General features: G+C 46.1%; 1 protein-coding gene, 1 long non-coding RNA gene and 1 pseudogene across 2 annotated transcripts; 1 reads left to right on the plus strand and 2 right to left on the minus strand.

Annotated features, from left to right (window-relative positions):
- Window positions 1-2,752: 2,752 nt before the first annotated feature.
- LOC144157944 (uncharacterized) lies at window positions 2,753-8,065 on the minus strand. The gene is made up of 4 exons (XR_013319910.1): window positions 6,852-8,065; window positions 4,786-4,848; window positions 4,528-4,704; window positions 2,753-2,893 (listed from the first exon to the last, which is right to left on the minus strand). It is a non-coding gene; the product is annotated as an uncharacterized LOC144157944 (long non-coding RNA).
- A 467-nt stretch (window positions 8,066-8,532) lies between these two features.
- Window positions 8,533-18,475, minus strand: LOC144160072 (lysosomal alpha-mannosidase-like). Its single transcript, XM_077691682.1, has 5 exons — window positions 18,458-18,475; window positions 16,110-16,212; window positions 10,929-11,078; window positions 9,889-10,085; window positions 8,533-8,718 (listed from the first exon to the last, which is right to left on the minus strand). The coding sequence occupies exons 1-5, from the start codon at window positions 18,473-18,475 to the stop codon at window positions 8,533-8,535; spliced, it is 654 nt and encodes a 217-aa protein (XP_077547808.1).
- On the plus strand, window positions 18,474-19,601 carry LOC144160073 (speckle-type POZ protein pseudogene; annotated as a pseudogene).
- Window positions 19,602-19,958: the final 357 nt, after the last annotated feature.

Raw genomic sequence — 19,958 nt, forward strand, 5'->3', positions numbered from 1 at the left:
GAACGGGCATCTAACGCGTACTTCCTACTATCGTGTTTAGGCTTTAATCTTATGCTAATATAATTCTACAGCGTTCTGGCATGTTGTTTTCGTAATTATGCAGATAACAAGGCTGCCAATTACCTTAATCTCCCTTTCTTACCGCTTTTTCATGACTGCCCTCGTATTTACACTTCCCTGCAGGAAACAGGATTAAGGCTGTTCTACATGTACTACTATTCTAACCGCTACTATCTGTATGACAGTATATTATACTTATTATTTCGTCGAATTTCTTATTGCGCTAGATGCGGCTTATCCGTCGGCTTATCCGTCGCCTTATCCGTCGGCTTATCCGTCGGATGTGGCTTTATAACTGCCGGCTAATCCGCGCATGTTTGTCCCGTACCGTGGTATTCATCTTCTGGCTTAAAGGGGCCGTGAAGTCAAAACGCAACTTTGGTTCATTCAAAAGATTGCCTCTTTACAACCAAACTGACACCACTTTTAACGTAAACTTCGCTCGAACAAGCGATATAATTAGGAAAAAAGGGAATTGCCATGCGACCCACTGGCTCATTTCCCGCAACCGAACCTATGATGTAATACCAGCCAGCTCCACGATTGGCGGAGGCCGGCAAAAGCAAACGCAAATTAGGCAGAGCTTAAAAGCTTGCCGAACGAGCTATTTGCGCTTAAATTTAGGGCACATTCTTTTTATACCAATAAGAATGGGGGGACAAACAGTGGAAGTTACGAAAGCACACGTAAACATGGAAGTACCGATGCGTACTGCTGTTGGTACTGCGCGCACTATGCTTGGTTTAGCTGCACAGCACTGCGGGGCTTTGAAGTTGTCTCAGACGACACTGGCCGATTGACGCAAGCAGGGTGTCTTACGTGACCATATTTGTCGAGCGAGCACTAAAGAAGAAGAAGAAGAAGAAGTTTATTGACTCTTGTAAAAGAGGAAAGTTACATCTGAAGATATTTCCAGACGAGGGTCCCATAGTTGATACTGCACCGGGACTATGTTTCACTAAACGATTATTTTCTCCCAGAACAAAAACAAGTCACGTTTAAATGCGGTCAAACACAAACTCCAAGACAGAAAACGGCTTGCACTGGTATGGTGTCGCCATCTAGGTTCACTAACGGTAAACAAGGCTTCGGAATCGGCTGCACAGGGGTCGGTTCCCGTGATGTCATTGCGGACCACGAAAACACACTATTTAGCGGGAAAATCAAAAATTTAACCTGAATTGACTAATTTCTCAGTGAATAAAGCACCGTTTGTGTCCGGACAAGCGCTGGGGGCACTATAAAACACGAAATCTCTTGAATGAAACAAACTTCTATTTTGTCTTCTGGCTCCTTTAAACACTCTTCATCTTGTCTGCTCTACTCATCATGCCTCGTGCACAACCAACACTTCTTCCCGCTAATTTGAGATAAAGCTCCCTGCGCATGAACTTGTTCCTCTGTCACAAATATCAATTCCTATCCCTGTGTACGACACTTAGAACATTTTTTGCGATATTTGGGTCTGGTGTGAGTTTTTGTCCTGGGACGAAAAACACATGCCTCGAAGTTTGGTTTCCCTGTATTCTACGTACATCTAGTAATGAGTACTCTTCTAAACCTGAATGCCGTCATATTTAGCTGCACTGCGTCACCAATGGTACGGCGCCCTTATTTAGCAGTTTTGGTCGGAACTACTCATACTATAAGAAGGATAAAAGCAAAACTGGTAGAAATAGCTGCATGATAGTGCATGAAATTCAACAGAAAACTGAAGTTTTGATTTCTGTTGGCGTCATCTATTTTTCCCAGTGATGCCACTAGGGAATGAAGAGGTAAAAAGGAATAAAAAGAAACATTCAAAGCATTTCTACGTTGACTCGTAAGACCCCGAACCGTGGAAATCGTGGTAGCAGCGGTTTGAGGTCAATAGGCGCCTCCGGAGGTCAATGGATGCCTCCATCCTGCACTGGACCTAAAAAGGCTGAAGAAAAGGGCAATGACGAGTTAAAGAACAGAGGAGAACCGGTCATGGTACGGTGCCCGGTACAAGGTCAGCACACCTACCCATGCGCGCAACCGGTTTCGCCATCTCTGCGCACGCGCAGCCACGCCGGTCGCCTACCGGGTACCGCACTGGGACCTGTTGTCTGCTCTGCTGTAACTCTCTAATGATGATGATGAGTGAGGATGATATCAGTGAACCTTTAAGATGAGGGCATCTTTAAAATCAGGTTGCTAATCTTTAGCTGGCAGCATTTCCCACTTGCATTTATCATGTCTCAAGAGTACGAGTAAGTCTAAATGTAAAAAAAAAATTAGCAGTGGCTTAGCTCGGCTATGCCAGGATATACGTAGCGTGAGCTAAGAAACCAACCAGTCCAGTCCAATACAGTCACTGCTCCTCGCGCATGCGCAGCACGGCTCTCCAGGAGCCACGTGAAACGGCTATCAAAGGGCTCCGGCGCAGCGTCAGAGCTGGGCACGCGCCGGCGCCAGTGCGGCTGCCGCGGCTATGACGTCACTCCTCTACAATGCGCAGACCGGCGAATGGGCAGACCCAATTCTCTACACACCCGTACTTCAATTGGATCGGATTTCCAATCCAATCCAATCCAATGCAATGCGATGCTCCTCGCGCATGCGCAGCACGGCCCTTCAGGGTCCACGCGAAACTGCTCAACCTCGGCCAGTGTAGCTTACGCTACAAAAGCGCCATTGGTGAGTACCGCGCGCTTGCACTTGCCTGGAGGAACCCATTGGCGTATCGTGTCATCATTTTTAAACTAGGCCTTGTTGTGTAGAAGCCCGTCCAGGTGCGGCCGGGTTGGTCGGTGTATGGCATCAGATCTCCCTTGTATCGAGGCCAGCCCCGAGCCGCTTCATGCAGGGCCTTGATGGAAAAGCAACAGTGTAGGGGGAAAAGAGTTGCCGCAAGCTATGACACATCGAAATTTGACACAGGACTGGGCACAAACGGGACTCACAAACCACAAACTGCAAACCACAAAAGTTCTACTAATGACTTTTCTCAGTGCAACCTCCTGGGCTTTTAAAACAATAAATGTGATGGTACTTTCCAGCTAAAATATCGCACTTCGTTGCGCATTTCGAAAATGCACATTCCACGCAAATAATTCGGCCTTTTTAGGTGTACTTAGGCGCGAGCTGGACAGATTTCATTAACACACGAATTAAAACGCGAAAGGTACGGGGAAAAAATCCGGGATACGAAGGAGCGCACACAGGCACCAAGTTCGCACGTCTTTCTGTATGCCAATGCGAGCACTGTGATGCTATACCAATTTCAGGACGTAAGGCATTCTTGAAAGATTTCAAGACTTGCTACATGAAAAACACTACGCCAACAGCAATGAAAGTTTGCTGGCCAAAGTCCTGAGGATGAGGATAAAAATTTCGTCCCACGGTATGCATGGTACACGTTTACAAAGATCACTGGATTTCTGTACACTGCCCACGCGTATTAATTCTTCGCGTGCTGTCTTTTGAACGCTTCCAATACATTCAAATTTGCTCGCGGAACACAGTACTTTTTAAAGCTCTGATAGCTCGGCTGAGGCGCTGGGCTCACGTGCTCACTTACTGCTACAAACAAAACGCTGGGAAATATTAGCGGTCGTCTACCTTATGCGAGTACGCACACAATGCCAGTAGAAAAATCTTACGACAATATGGAGCAAAATCAAAGCTTCATTGTTTTCATTCGCGTCATTAAAGCGGCTCTAGATGGATTTTTCGTGTTCCCTTTGCGTGTGGGCATCAAGCTCGCCGTAAACCCCTGATCACAAAGCGCTGTCCAATACCCCCCTGTGGGCGAGGGCTAATCCCTGGATATGTAACCGAGTGTTAGGCTTCAGAGTGCGCGCACAGATTTGTTGGGGTAGACTAATTATTTGATTGAGTGATTGTTGGGGTGATTTAGTGATTGACTGATTAACTGAATCACTGATTTATTTATTTATTTATTTATTTATTTATTTATTTATTTATTTATTTATTTATTTATTTATTTATTTATTTATTTATTTATTTATTTATTTATTTATTTATTGACTCATTCATTCATTCATGCATTCATCCATTCGTTCGTTACTTTTGATTGAATCTACCGATGGATTGCTTTTTATTTATTGATTGATTCTTTCATTTACGTATTTATTTATCCTTTACTAATTGGACGATTGATTCATTGATTGATTCAATGACTCATTCAATCCTTCATTCATGCATTCGTTCATTCGTTCGTTACTTTCGATTGAATCTATCGATAGACGCTTTTTATTTATTATGCTTTTATTTACGTATCTATTTATTCTTTACTGATTGGACGATTGATTGATTGATTGATTGATTGATTGATTGATTGATTGATTGATTGATTGATTGATTGATTGATTGATTGATTGATTGATTGATTGATTGATTGATTGAACGGACATATTTGGCTTGTAGCCCTGCAGGCACCGCAACCCTTGACCAAAAGCTGCAAGCAGCACACTTTCTCACCTCTACGTAGCACGCGGGGGTGGAATGGAACGCATGAACGGCAGGTCGGCGGTAGTCAAGTACGCGGTTGGCACTCCTTATCAATGTGTCCTGTTTCTGGAAACGCGAGGCGGCGTCGATGAAGCTCATATCTGTGCCGGACATCATTGCGACCGTGTCGTTCGAGTAGACTTTCGCCTGCGTCCAAACACGTCGGGATTGTACGGGAGAACGGTATGGTACACAAAGGAAGCACTCATGCATTGTGCGTTGTCTTACCTGGCGTCTTGCGTACGTGACGAGAAAGTTCCGGCTCGTACTTTCGTCACTGCTCCTGATGGTCTATCGAAAAGGGAACAGGAAACTAATATACAACTCCAAATCTACGATAGTAAAGAACGTAATGTCAACTATTTCTCCCGCATTATTCTCATTTTATAGTTCAGGCGTAACTACCAAAACGCTATCGGCCATCCAGGAATAGTTACAAAACGGACCCACAAAAACCACCCTGTCCGCGAACACACTGACCTTGTATATTATGCTGCCTTCGACAGGTTATTCGCGGGAGCAAAACTAATCGTAAATCGTTATAGCCTTCTTTTGAAAGGGCTTTTATCCCTTTTTCAATTATATAGTTACTTTTTACTAGCAAGACATTCTCAATATCGATTTAATGGCTAAGGCGCCAAATGCAGCTTTACAAGTTACGTGGCTAAGCATGCGATTTACTTTTTCCTTATTCTGCTCGCGTTACTGTATGTCAGGTGCTTTGATCTTGACACTTTTTTGCACAAAAAGTATGAAGGGTACCCGTAATTCCTTTCTAAATCTTGGTTACCTTCCCAAGAGCGCCCTGCAGAATTGAGGCCGTAATAGTACTCATTACCACCAATCTACCGAATAACTTTAATTTCATTCCATTTTAGTCGCTGGCTTTACAGTAACTTGTCTAAACTGTGGCATCGCTGGTCGCAAATATTTAAACTTCACCCGTTTAATTTTCTAGCATGTGAAATTTCAACAGGGTCATAAAAGTGCATTGTTTTGCTACGCGTGTATCATCTTTAAAGATGATAGTCTTTCTTGGGTTTTTTATACCCCGGTTACAATAGCGTCCGAATGTCATTTAAACTAAATGTCATTTAAACTTAGAATGCCCTTCAGAGTCCGCCGTGCTCCACTACAATTTCGATGGCATTTGAAAACTTTAACAATCACTTGCCGCGCTGCATGGTGCTGCTGCTGTCTAGTTTTGTTTTTACACAATAACGCAACAATAAAATTTAGCCAGAGTCTTCGGCATTAAAATGATATCAAATTAACAATAACGTAACCTTTGACACGGTTTTTGCTTAATTCTGAATCACTATGAAGGTTTTTTGTGCTGTATGGCCACACTGGTTTGTCGCTTGCTCGCACTGGTGTTGAGAGTACGGAATCATTACATCGTGATGTCACAATTTAAGTGAACGAAAAGTAAACAAATTCCAACAATTTGGAATGTTTTGTTTGTTTTAAGTACGCCACTGATGTATTTGTTTACGCTGACCTGGAACGCAGTGCGCGAGAGCTCTAGAAATGGCATTTCAGAGCCCCAACGTCTCTCTGGGTGGTCATTTGGCGCAAATGTCATTTGAGCCGAATGGCATTTCAAAACCCAATAGAGCAGAATTTGAGTCAAATGAAATTTGGTTCGAATAACCATCGGGCGGCAGTTGTAGTAGGGGTATTACACAAAAAACATTGATCTGTCCGTCTGTCTGTCTGTCTGTCTGTCTGTCTGTCTGTCTGTCTGTCTGTCTGTCTGTCTGTCTGTCTGTCCCCCGATACAGTCGCCCGGTCACCAGTCAAAATAGTCTTAAACGAGACGTTTGTGGTACAGACAAAACATTTCCAGAGGGCTCAATCTGATACCGTACTTCATACCTGTCAGTGTTCATCAGAAAGAAAACATTAAGAATGTTTAATACAAAAAATCATTATATAACTAATACTGACAGTGTTCCTTTATTTAAAAATACACGTGAGCGTATTTTCGAGAAAGCAAGAAAACGGGTTAAACCATTTTGAACTCCAAAATACGGAATGTGCTCTCGCGCTAGCATCAAGATCGAGCGCGTGGCTCAAGCACCAAGCCAAACAGTAGCAAAAGGTACCGACAGATGGTGCGCCCGCAGTGGGATCACGGGAAAATTGAATTGAACTCGGAAAATCTTCATTGCACTGATCATGGGAGGACCGAGACAGGAGGGTAACAGCGTAAGGTTTGGGGGCGAAGATAGGCGATGCAGTTGCAATTTCAGTGAAGAAGCGAGCATTAGGCGGCAATTTTTTTCGCTTACGTAACCCGCACAGCGTTGGAAGTCTAGACAGAGCTCCGCCGGTGTGTTGTAATTTTCGTCGGGCACCCAGGCAAATATGTGCCGCCCGTTTCCACCTGCGAACCACAGGACGTACACCAGTTGTGTTTTGGCACATCATCATGATCATCATCGTCCTCGTCGTCATCATCGGAATAATCATCACCATCATTATCCGGAGGAGACGGAGGAGCAGGAGGAGTGGAACGCTGGTCTTAGAAAAAACTGTCAATCGCATACCAGCCAAGCTAACCAGGGATTTACGGGAATTTAAAAAAAAACGAATAAATGAATAATTAAAACAATAGCGCTAACCATTGAGGGATCCTTATTCCAACTGACAATGACTCCTTACTTGCTTAGTTGCACGCATCATATTTACGATGAAAAGCTCAATATACACCATCGGGGCAGTTCCTTTGATATTTTTCCCGTGATAGTTTATTAGTGTAGGAACGAATACCGCATATGAACTAATAAATCATCACGTCTGTCCAATTGGTAGTTCTTCATGTGCAATCAAATTACTGCCAAGTTCGCAATGACAGCGATGCTGAAAATTATAGTTAACGTGTTACCGTCCGTAACTGTCTTTGTTACAAGGAAAAGTTAAACAGACGCAATAAAACATTAAAGTTCGCGAAATACCCTCAGCCTGTTCGCGGTTTCTAGGCCATTCACCCAACCGAAGCTAGTCTCATTATTACGACAAGTGTAGGACGACTTTCCTAGACATTGCCCCGCGTTCCGTAATTATTCCCATTCTTGTCCTGTTTCTTGTAAGCTTGCAAACAATAAAAAAAATCAAGGAATCCTTCTTGAGAGAAAGAGGGTTAAAACGGGAAGCTTTTCCTCATGCAACCTCAAAGTCCCAAATCCAAACTGCTTCATCCATGCCGGAACGACACAATCGGATGGACGTCGGCTTCACAACGCGAGTGACCCAGGTTCGGTTCTTGCCAAGGGAAGCGTTCTTTTCTTCTTAAGGCGCTTGGTGTGCCTTTGTGAAAACCCATTGTGCAAGTTGGCCTTCCTGCAATGCATTATGGGCGAAACGATTTGGATTTTGGGCCTCGACTTTTGACACTGAAGACACTGACGTTCGACCAGAGGAAGCTTCGCATTCCAACCCTCTTTCACTTCACCTACGATCATCATCGAGTCAGCGAAACTTGGCTTTCCTGCAGCGCGTTTCGGGGTAGCTTCGTCATTAGTGAGGCATAGAAAGAGAAACTGGTTGGTTTCTCTGTCATAGAAATCAGTGATACACGAAAGCGAATGTGGAGCGAAATCTGCAGCTGAGCATGATTTGCGGGTCGGCGGCTGTCCTGTGGGTGTGCTTGGTGAGTGACGTCTTGCTGGCGGGTCGCTCCTGCAAAGGTGTACTGGCGTCATTTCAGTGCCGCATATAACATCAGTGAAATCTTTGTGTATCCCGACATAAAACACTTTCGTGCTAAATTATAAAACCCGAAAACGAACAACCCTAAGTATAACGTACTACTTAGTACTAAAGGTTGCTTCCCCGCAAGAAGACCCTGAGTGCAGTGGTGCAACCTTTACAGGCCGCTTGCTCCGTTGTACTGGCCTCACTTCCGTGACGGAAATGACGTCACTGAAATCTTTGTGTATCCGGGAATAAAACACTTTCATGTTAAAAATCTTAGCATTTGTCCAGCGAGTAGGCTTCGCAATGAGGGTTGTGGGGAAGGTGCAGGCAAGAGTCGAGTGAAGACCTTCCCTCTTGACTGCTGTCCGTCTTCCAGACAAATTCCAGTGTGCGGGCCTGCTGCCACGCATGCTTCTTTTCTATCGACAGTCGTCCCAGCATCACGTTGTCGAAGCCCATCTGCGGCAGAGAGGAACCACAAACCCCACTGCACTCGCAATACCTGCAGCGATCGTTCAATGCGATTAAGTTGCACCTCCTGAAGGAAACGTGGAGATGGAAAGAAGGCGAAAATTTGCCGAGGATTGCTTGCATCAGTGCAAATCACGTTGTAGTGCGGTAGCACTGCTTTCGCCCTTCGTCTTGTACACTTCCGCTTCCCCTCTCTTCTCACAGTAGTTATTGTTTCTCCCCTTTTCCCTGTCGTTTCTGCTCCACTCCTATTAAGCTCACCCTCTGACTCGTCCATCACCCTCCTCTCACTTAACGGCTCCCTCCCCAATGTAACGTTGCCTACTGGCGGGTTATATAGTTCGTTCAAGAAGCTGTAGGAAGAACTGCGCATGTTACACTGCTCTTAACAATCCGCCCAACTCTCGCGTCAAATACTGTGTGACATGCTATGTGAGCGGCTAGGCATTGGGCCTTGCCGTTTCACCTGCTCAGTGGGGAACAGAAATGTTCATCCATTACCCCTTTTCTTTAGCTGCCCATCGTAGAATATCACGGTGAGTTAGGGGCGCCTATTGGCGGCTTTGTTGGGAGCCGTGTAGAATCCACCTTTTATTTGTAGAGAATGCCCTCAGGCATAAGAGAAAGTCTTCAATGGTGCAGCATTGCACCCGTTTCACGCAAAAATGCGAGAAGGGACTGGTGCTGGGGCCCCCATATCTAACGCTTAAAATCTGAGGAGGTCCCAGGATGGAGCCCTGTGCCTCGGAGGTGTTGCATACACGCTGATGCATGAAGCTATAGTTTAATGAGCTACAGTCACACTTTGGTCACCGATCAGCAGGTGATTCGCCAACCTCGGCTGACCGTAGGGCAGACAACACGTCTGCCCCCATAGCGACGCGATGGCTACCCAGGGGCACCATAAAAATGGCAGGAAAACCCTTTAACATCTCACTAAATAGTTCAGGCACTAAAAAAGGAGAAAGATTCTGCTGGTGAAAAATAGGAAGCTTGGAAGTTTGAAGAGAGGCGTTTGTTCTGCAGTGGACCTTAACAGGGTGTCGCTGACGACGATGATTATGGCAAGTTCAGTTTTGAGCATCAGCTTACAGCACCTCAGAGATGTTTCAGATTAATTTGGTGAGAAGAAAATGTAATCAAGGGAGTGGAACGCACCTCGGCGAAGAGTGCGGCCTGGGCGACGCTGTGTCCGAAGGGATCCGCCTGCCAGGCAACGCTCGGTACACCGCACTCAGGCCCGAAGGTGTCGTTCAGGAAGCGAAGTCCCAGCGTCATCTGGTCGATGATGGCCGTGTAGTGCGTCACGGCCTCGTCGTTCTGCGTCCAGCCGCCGCCCACGAACTGGAGCTGCCCTGTAATGGAGTGGCCTCGTTGCTGTTGCATCCGGGGATAGAATTGCGTCTACAAAGATTTTTGAATCTTGCTCCAAATCCAAATTTCTTGTGAATTCTCTTTAGCTCTGAATTTAATGTAGTGATCTTTAAAAAGTGCTACCCAAACTGGCCACTACGATGACTCAACTATTACACCAAGTTTTATTTACTTGTCACAATACGGAAGCTACAGAATTACTGTTACGGAATTACCGGCTGCTACAGAATCACATAACGCTACAGAATTACCGTCTGCTGTCATTACATTGAGTATGGCCACGGAAGGAGACTGTAAGCCTTCTTTAATTAAAACCAACCGAAAATAAATGATATGACATGTAGCGGCTCAAACGAGTCTGTAGTTACGCCGAATTTTAGCTGCGTTTGGTAATTACAAAAGTTTGCAATGAAGTTTAAGTATTGTGAAATTCCTGTCTGCTGCCAATACATGTGCCATCATGACATGGGCTTCTACATGTCTATACCCCCAAGTAAAACTTTATTGCCTGAAAGATTCACTCAGCCAATTAAATACGATGTATGATCAATCACAAATTAAAGACAGACGTGTTTTCTTTCGTGCGGAGCCGCTGCCACAACTGCGTTGTAACTTAAGACAGTGCGCCTTCGCTTAAGACAGCGCGCCCTAAGCAGCGCTAGTATTAAACCAAGAGTGTAAAACATGGGTATATTAGTCCTTTTTGGTAAGATCGCATGCCATCACCCCGCTACAAAGGGGAAACCAATAGCAATCATCATCATCGTTATCATCATCATCATAGTCATCATCATCATCGCAGCGCGATCCGAAACATAGCTTACCTGAATGCACTAGGTCAAGCACTTTCATCCTGGTTGTCATGTTTTGCTTCATCCACCAGCGCGAAAAGAAGACATTTTCGGCTGACACGTATCGGCGACTGGGATTATCCAGGAGCGCCTTCGTCGTCGAGTCGTAGATGAGCTGTACATCTGCAGATAAGTAAGATTTATTTAGCCCATAAATGTACAGCAACGTAGTCGTGGGCAAGCCTAAACCTTCAGTAGGCTTCTGTGGAGAGGCCATGCTGAGGGGTACCTTTCTTTGTAAATAAATAAATAAATAAATACATAAATAAATAAAAAGATATAAAATAAACGTACAAATAAAACGGAACCCCTTATTTATATCCTCTCGTCATCACACATTTCAGCCCGTGTTGATCATCCTAACAAAAGTAACTCCATCTTTCCGAGAACTAAAAAATACCAAAACTCGCATTTAGCCATGTCGATAACTAAAATGGAATCCCTTGCCAGGTAATATTGCAATTCTAACTCTTGATCCCTTCTTAAAGCATTAAAAGTGTTCTTAAAATTCCAATTGATTAATGTGGTTATGCGGTGGTGTTGCTGATGTTAATTATTTGATTGTTTTGTGCGTGTGTGTTATTTGAGCGTACACTTTGTTACCTGGGCCATATTGTATTGCTGTTAACGTACCTGCTCTTGTGCACAGTTTATATGCATTACTTTTTGTCTTAGTACTTCTGTTGCATGTAGTTTTTCTGCGCTTTTACATTTTAAGGTTTATAAAAAGATGTCTCGAAACATGTATGTATTCTGTGATTGAATATCTTCCCAATCCCCCCTATGTAATGCCCTCCCAAGTCCTTAGGGTAGGAAAATAAATAAATAAAATAAATCATCATCACCAGCCTGTCTACGCCCAGTGCAGGGCAAAGGCCTCTCCTATTAATCTCCAATTATCCTGGTCCAGGGCTAACTGCGACCAATTTATCCCCACAAACTTCTTGATCTCATCTACCCATTTACCTTTCTGCCACCCCCTGCCACGCTTGCCTTCTCTAGGGATCCACTCTGCTACCCTTAATGACCAACGGTTATCTTGCCTTCGCAATACATGCCCTGCCCCCGTCCATTTCTTCTTCTTAATTTCTACCAATATGTCCTTACCACGCGTTCGTTCCCTTACCAACTCGGCTCTCTTCTTGTCCCTTAATGTTACGCCTATCATCGTCCGTTCCATTGCCCGCTGAGTCGACCTCAATTTATGTTGAACCCTCTTAGTCAGCCCCAAGTTTCTGCCCCGTAGGTGAGTACCGGTAAGATGCAGCTGTCATACACTTTCCTGTTCAGGGGCAATGGCAAGCTGCCACTTCTGCCCTATTCCAAGTAGACTGCCCCCGTCGTTACAAAGACCCATGCAGAACCCGGGAGGCAGATGGCCGTACCTTGCCAAGAAGTCGACAATCGATAGCATATTATTATGGATTTTAACTTTGCCTTAACGGCTGTTTGGCCAAGCTTGACCTGTGATGATACCTTCCCTCCTATTTTAGGAAATAAATGGCACGAAGCAAATCTCGGCAGCCCTTTATTCATTAGGGAATTATCATTAAGGAAGGATTCATTAAGGAAGGATTCATTAAAGAATTATCTACATTTCTCCGACGTCCAGGACTGAGTACAGTCGAACCTCGTTTTAACGTAGTATCACTAGATAAAACTAGTTCGTTATAGCCGATATTCGTTATAACATTAGAGGTAAAAATCGACTATAACAAATCGACACTCTGTCTTGCGCAAAAATGCTTTATACAAAAATGCATTCCTTGAGTCTTCGAACCCACTATACACAAGGTAACCCTTACCTTTTACCTTGTTGCACTTCGAGCTCAATGAACCGGAACATGAGTGAAACACCAACATAACAGTGTTCACTTGACAAAACAGGACTGCGTCCTTGTTTATTTGATGAAGATGTGATCTCGTCTGGTGGATGCTCACACAACTGAACAGGATGAAGTTTTCCACGGTGTCCGCGAACAAAAGGGCCATTGTACTTCTGCAGTTTAGGACTACGGGGTGTTTTTTGCAATTAGCTTCTCAGCCTCCTGGTCAAATATTTCTTCGTTATATCCGATATACGCACGGCTCTCACGGTTTCAGTTTCGTTATAAAAGAATAAGTGTCATTGAAACCAAGCGTCACCAACCAAACTCTTTATTTTCTTCGCTGTAGCCGATAATTCGCTATATCAGTGTACCTTATAGCGAGGTTTAGCTGTACATTCAAGCACAGATTTCGGTTATAAACCGTTCATGGGCTGTGTAACCAAGTAGATACTTGACCAGGTACATACTTGACAAGCTTGGTTATGCAAAACAAATATATTAATCGAAACCGCGTAATCAAGTAGGTAGATCTAACGGACCAAAAATAAAGCCAAGTTCTAGCACGCCTCGCTGTGAAAATGTAGTCAAGATACGCTTTCAAAGTTACATTTTGTGGGGCATCTTTGTTAGGGTAGTGTTATATTATCCGAGCTTGACGCAATTTTTGGATAGTACGCGAATCTTCTTGTCAGTATGTATATAATATTAAACTCGAAGGTAATGGCTGCTGCGGGAAGACTATCATGTTCGTCTCGGACTCTCTGTATGTTTACAACAAGTACCTTTACCTGGTTTATTTTTATGCCAATGTCATGTTGCCGGCGATGCGCAACCGCAAGGAAAACTGCCAACTACTCTTACACCCCACTTTATCTCGGAGATATAGCATTTGATTTTTACTAAGGGTTCAAAACTAGTAAGTTGTGCACAAACCAACTATCTGTGTGTTGATGCACGGCAACAAGGTTGCGTTATGTGGTGAAATATCACCTTAGAGTAACCTTGCAACACTTTCGATAAGCACTTTCACTCTTTCGTTCGCGTCTGGAACCACTGCGAAAGCTACAGTTATCGCCAGCACAGAGCGGCACTGCGTGATTTGCTCGTCGCACCAGATACGCCTTCCATTTGTGCTTTGTTTTTGGGGCTTTCTTTTAGATGCAAAGCATCTCTTGCTCTCGGCTCCGTCGTCCGTCGTCCGTCCGTCCGCACCTCTCCCCCTCTCCCCAGCAGCTGTGCGCTAGCGCTCGCGCTTCTCCTCCTCTCCCTCTCTCCACGCCAGCTGTGCGGTAGCGCGCGCGCTACTCATCACTGCAGCTGCGCGATAAGCTCTCCTCTCATCTCCTCCTCTCCACTCCATCTGCTCTATATAATAAACCCGGTCTGCGCGCTGCTCCCTCAGTTGCTGCTTCGGTTGAGTCACGCTGCGCCGTCCGGAGTTCCGTCATTTTCCGTTATTTGGATACCCAATCTCGTGAACGTTTCAGAACCTCCGAGACGCTTCGCATTAACTCATGGTTCCCTCGCGGAAGCTGGTGTCATTTTTTAAAGTTGCTATCGAAAAGCGTTCATTGCTGCAACTGAAGGAAAACTGGCCAACAGCCGCTACATGGCCTTAGTGTCGTAATCCGAGCCGTCGAGGAACGCCAAGACCGGGACAGAGAGAAACATCTTTTGAGCAAGTTTGCAAGTAATCTGATGGACGTAGAGCAGTAATTTTTGCCTGAGGTACTCTGCAACCACCTAATCTAAGTACTGGGTGTGTTGGGTCACTACGTTCTGCAAGCATTTAAGACTTCAAAAAGAGTTGAAAGAAGTGTTGCAGGGTACCTTTAAACCATAATTCGCCTGACTCACGCAATTCGGGAACATTACTTTGGCCCACTCGTGCACTTCTGAAATCTCAACAGTTTAAGCTCGAAGCAATTGCTTAAGATTTCTAACCTTTTACAAATCCTGTGTTCCCTCTTCCCCATTCAAAAGGGAAAAATATATTCGGGGACAATACTCCCTCCAGCTAAACTACGGCAGGTTTAAATGAATAATAAAGTCTTTTTTTTTTAACGAAAGTCAATTTACAGGGGAAAAAAACGTTCTACTGCTCATATGTTTCAAATGTTCGGGCAAGAGGAACGTCGTGCATGGTAGGAGAGCCGACAAGCTAGGAAATATATAAAAGTAAATAAAAACAGCAAGAACAATGTCCTAATCCCGGAATGCGGTAGGAAAAAGTCCAGTTAAAACAACGGTGAAAAATAAAGTTCATGCTACGGAACAGACAACAAGTGAAGAATACAAAATGTGTTTCAAAAATAGAGAGAAGTTCATCCCAAATATCCATCTAACAGTAAGGGTTTACAACTGTTACTTTTCAAGGGTTGGTTCCCAGTAGTTCTCAACAATGAGAGTACTAGGTACCTCATTCGCGCTTGTAGAAGTGATGGGGATCCCAATACGAACCATGATTATCTCTTCCATCATGTCAATCAATGTGCACTTGCGTCTAAAATCGCCCACACACGTGTTCAGTTCATGTTTTTTGTCCCTTACTTTTGACTGATGCGTGTCCTATTGTCATATAATTTGCGCTTGTTTCAGCTCAACCTCACCCTAACACCGATGTGCTGCTCTTTGGCGTCTGTCTTTTTCTCAAAGCTGACGCGTTCTACAAAAAGCCGACGTGACAACTTAAAAGATGCGCTACGCGTAGGAATTAAACATACATGTCAGGCCGCAAAGTCACCTTCTGGAATTACCAGCAGTATTAGGAAAACAGAAAAGAATGCGGGGAGGGAGTGGGGAGGCGTAGAGTTTCGGGGAGGGCTTTGCAGGCATCTGGAATCCGCGGACTTCCATTCAAGAACCAGTGGCTTATGCTGTGGACTTAAGCATTTTCCCAGTTAAGTCCAGCAGTACAGGATCCGAACTGTCCGCAAATAACAAGTTTTAAATGCTGATATAAATAAAAATCATTCAGGTTTTTGTGTACGTTCACCTTCGAAGATGCGCTGTTGGTAAGCCATATATTTGGGTAGGCTTCTACACAGTGAGACCTTTTATTACTCTCGGGCGAAAACAATTGTCTTGAACGGTTTAGAAGAAAGCTAATAATAAAAAGAGGAAGTATGCTCGACTTCATTCCTCTTGACATGAAGGTCGGAAAACCTCTTTTGTTTCCTATTTCTGCGTAGTTTCGGCTTCTTTCGTGCATTTTGTGGTACGGAAGCTGTTTTTTGCTGTTCCACATGTCTGGCACGAGCACAGGCGGAGAAAACTAAGAGACGTTCAAAACAAAGCAATAAAGGGGAACATCAAGGCCACTTACAGTTTTTGTAGATACTATCCAGTGGCTCGAGCCATCCAGCATCGTTGTGACTGTGGCTTAGAATGTGCATGTTGATGTGGCCTGGCTTGGGAGCGGGGCAACCCTGCCGAAAGATTCGTGCCATCAGGTTTACCCACCGAAGCCATTCGGGCAAGACAACTGGATCAAATTGAATTATGCCCGCTTAAGGCGAATATTTGGTTTTGTTTGAGCGAGACACCGCTTTTGTAATTTACCCTGTGTTCGCAATTTGAAGCGTCGCGCTATCATGAGCACCTTCCCTACCTTATGAAACGAAATGTTAAAAAAAAATATATTCATAGTTTACCGCGCAAAGGATTATAATCTAGGCACCCCTCCACATTGGTTGAGAACAGAATGTCCGCCGCCGTTACGTTAGTGTGTGGTCACCTTAAATATAACGCTAGAAGATCTGGCGAAACAGCGCGCTAGTAACGGCCGCTCACCCTCCTTTCGCACCGATTGGCTCCCTGGACGACTTGAATTGGCCGGTACGCTGTCAGCCACAAAAGAAACATCAGCAGCAACCGCTGCTGCGCAGCAGAAACCGTCGACCACGGCGGACGCATATTCCCCAGCGAAAGGCGACGCTGCTCGGCACAGGCTTTTTCCGGCATCGACTACACGGGGCGACGTCGCGTTATATACCTATACAGCTCGAATGCGGGCTGGAGGCGAATATGAGAAACTGCGGATGCGTGAACTCATCCTTCGTCGCCACGAGGGTATGCGTGGCCGCTGCGGGGCGCAGTGTCGGCCGGGTGTAAATGCGGCAGCATTCGTACGACCGCTGTGCATTGAAAAGGTGCTTGTCCGTGCAATCATCGTCTGTAACCTCGTACTATTGCGACTGGCCATCCGAGCGCAGTCACCAGTGTTGCGAAGTTGCCTTGCTCCGTCTGCTATCGAGGCTGCGCAGAGCAGAGTGATGAAGTTCCCGAGCTGACGAAGAGTTGAAGCAACATTTATATACAGTATGTACAAGGGTAACAAAAGCGTTACATGGCTCGCACAAAGGTGACAGAACGTCTCCAAGCGGTGCCTCCGAAAAGTGCCGCGCTCGCTGATGCTTCCGGGCTGTTTTTATACCCCGAGGCTCCGTTGCAACCGCGGGCGGTTCGAATCGCTCCAGTCAGAACTCTCGCTGGCCGAAGTTTGAATCCGACAAATGGAGGCGAAGTGAGTGAGTGAGTGAGTGAGTGAGTGAGTGAGTGAGTGAGTGAGTGAGTGAGTGAGTGAGTGAGTGAGTGAGTGAGTGAGTGAGTGAGTGAGTGAGTGAGTGAGTGAGTGAGTGAGTGAGTGAGTGAGTGAGTGAGTGAGTGAGTGAACACGGGGACCCAGCGCTGCAGGACGTACCGGCAATTTGTCCGCCTCAGCAGCACGTTTTTATTACAATTTGCGGTCAATCTCCCCGAATCATAGCGTCTTGTGCCCTTTAAAACCTCGAGGACCAGTCGCAAGTTGCCCCGTTTTGTGATTCGATGTCCATTTGGAAAAACAACGCCCTCCAAAGAAGCGTGCGGGTTGGCTCTCCTTGAAGTTGTTTAAACAAAGCCGACCGCTCCATCTCATGTTCCGGACAGTTCATGAAAAAATTGTCCGGTGTCACCTGGTACTCCACAGGTTGAACACACGTTCCAAGATCAGGGGAAAGTAGGAGCTTATCAAGAAGGACATCTCATGGTTAAACAGCAACAGATGAGGGAAGAAGTCCACAGAGCGTCCCTCTAGGCCCGGTACCACCAGATGGACTCCCTTGAGCAGATATTTCTGATCATTATCATGATTGAAAAAACTGCCATCATCATCATCACTCCCATCCGCACGCAGCGAGGGAGATCCTCCAGGCCCAGCGTCCGCCGGCAGAACTCGGCTGGACGTCGGAGGCGTGTGGCATCCCCGCGCACAGTGGCTGTGTGCTAGGTGCGCTTGAGCCGCTTGAGCTGCCGGTGCTGCCACGAGCTACCACCGCATCATGAAGCCATCCAGCCTACACAGAGGCTTCCGCCGGCGCCTCTAACGCAAGGCCCATCCTCGCTGCCGCTACGTCTCATGTGGTCATCGTGAGTGAGCGGTTCTTTAGCTCCAAGGAGATTCGTCTTCCACATCCAATGGCCTGTCAACACTCCAGCCTTTTTTGGGTTCGAGGAATGACCCGGTGACCACCTGTGTTCATTTTAAAGGACTTCGTTTCCGTTATCTTCAAGCCGTCGACAACCTGCAGCCACAACTGCTCCCGGGGAGCTTTTGTCCAGCCATCTACCCTCCCCCCCTTACCGGCGGCGTGTTGAACATGTTGAACGAGTAGTTAGCGCTGCCTTGCTCACCGAGTCATCCCTAGCCATGGCCCAACAGGCAGCTCAGCGCTCGACAAGCCAGCACGGGGAAGCTGACACGCCAACGGCAGAAAGCTGGTGCCACACTCATGCGCGCGTGGTCAGGTCTACCTTCACCTGGACCATCGACAACATCAGCTTCTGCCTCGAAGGCACAGGGTGCGAACTGTACAGCTCCATATTTCCAGAGCAGGCGAACGGAACGTTCTCATGGTGCTTGTGCCTACACCCTGGTGGGGTGAACGCAGAGCACAAGGACTTCCTGTCGCTGTACCTTCAACTCGTGACCTCCAAGCTAGGCGGAGTTCGCGCAAAGGTAAAGCTATCCATTCTCGACACCAATTTGCAACAGGTCCACACCAAGAGCAGTTTCGTCCATCGTTTCGATGTGGGGAAGCCGTGGGGCTGCAATACGTTCGCCAGGAGGAAAGTCTTACTGGACGATGCCGAGAATCTTCTGCCTGGCGACCAGCTGACGCTCTACTGCGAAGTAGATACTCTTGTGGACCACGCTATTTCGCACGGCCACAGGAGCAAGATGTCGCTTCAAGTCCCCGAAAATCACTTCGCGGCCGATATGAGCCGCTTGCTGGAGAGTCACTTGTTCAGCGACGTCGTACTGGCTGTGGACGGGAGGGAGTTTCACTCGCACAAAGCTGTGCTTGCGGCGCGGTGCCCCGTGTTTGCGGCCATGTTCGAGCATGACATGGAAGAGAAGACGAAAAACCGGGTTGACATCATAGACGTGGCTCAGGATGTATTCCAAGAGTTTCTCTCATTTATCTACACGGACCGGGCTCCAAATCTAGAGAAATTCGCTGAAAATCTACTAGTCGTTGCGGACAAGTATGCTCTGCAGAGGTTGAAAGAGATGTGTGAAGAACGGTTGTGCTTCGACCTATCGACCGATACGGCCGCGGAGAGGCTGGCTTTTGCCGATATGCACAATGCTGACCAGCTGAAGACCCGCGCTATCGAGTTCATCGCCGGTCACATCTTGCCCGTGATGGAGACTGAGGGCTGGAGGAGAGTTTCACAGAAACAGCCCCACCTGATTGTCGAGGTTTTTCAAAATATGGTCCGGACGCAGATTTTGTGCAACGGCCCTCCACGCAAGCGTATTAAGACGACTTGATCGGGGCTTACTTGAGTCCTGCTACACCGCGTCACTCCAGATTTTCTCGAAAAGGGTCACTGCCGCCAACTAACAAAAATTCTAATAAACGTCCTCTCGCGGGACGAAAGCAATTTCAGTGTACATATTTTTAGTATTAGCCTAATCACGTTTACATTTTCAAAATGTCACATGCAGACGTAGTAGTCCGCGAAAGTGCCGAATAATTATCTAGTTCCCCAGGTTGCTACGCTACGTGCAAGTCTCAAGATCAAGCCAAGACATTTCATTTCAGGGCCACTCACCAGCGTATCTATAGCAGCCGAGTGACCTCAGTGTTTGTTTTCAGGCGTCGTCACTCTTACCAGCATCTTTCAG

Source organism: Haemaphysalis longicornis, unplaced genomic scaffold, assembly GCF_048455015.1.
Source record: "Haemaphysalis longicornis isolate Haplotype H1 unplaced genomic scaffold, Haemaphysalis longicornis Haplotype H1 scaffold_10, whole genome shotgun sequence".
Classification (NCBI taxonomy): Eukaryota; Metazoa; Arthropoda; class Arachnida; order Ixodida; family Ixodidae; genus Haemaphysalis; species Haemaphysalis longicornis.

What these genes read in the sequence shown, in the direction of transcription:
- LOC144160072 (XM_077691682.1), bottom strand. An exon ending in GGATAGTATCTACAAAAACT is followed by an intron (nt 11,079 to 16,109) that starts GTAAGTGGCCTT and finishes ACTTATCTGCAG; the next exon opens with ATGTACAGCTCATCTACGAC. An exon ending in AGGCCGCACTCTTCGCCGAG is followed by an intron (nt 8,719 to 9,888) that starts GTGCGTTCCACT and finishes TCTCTGCCGCAG; the next exon opens with ATGGGCTTCGACAACGTGAT.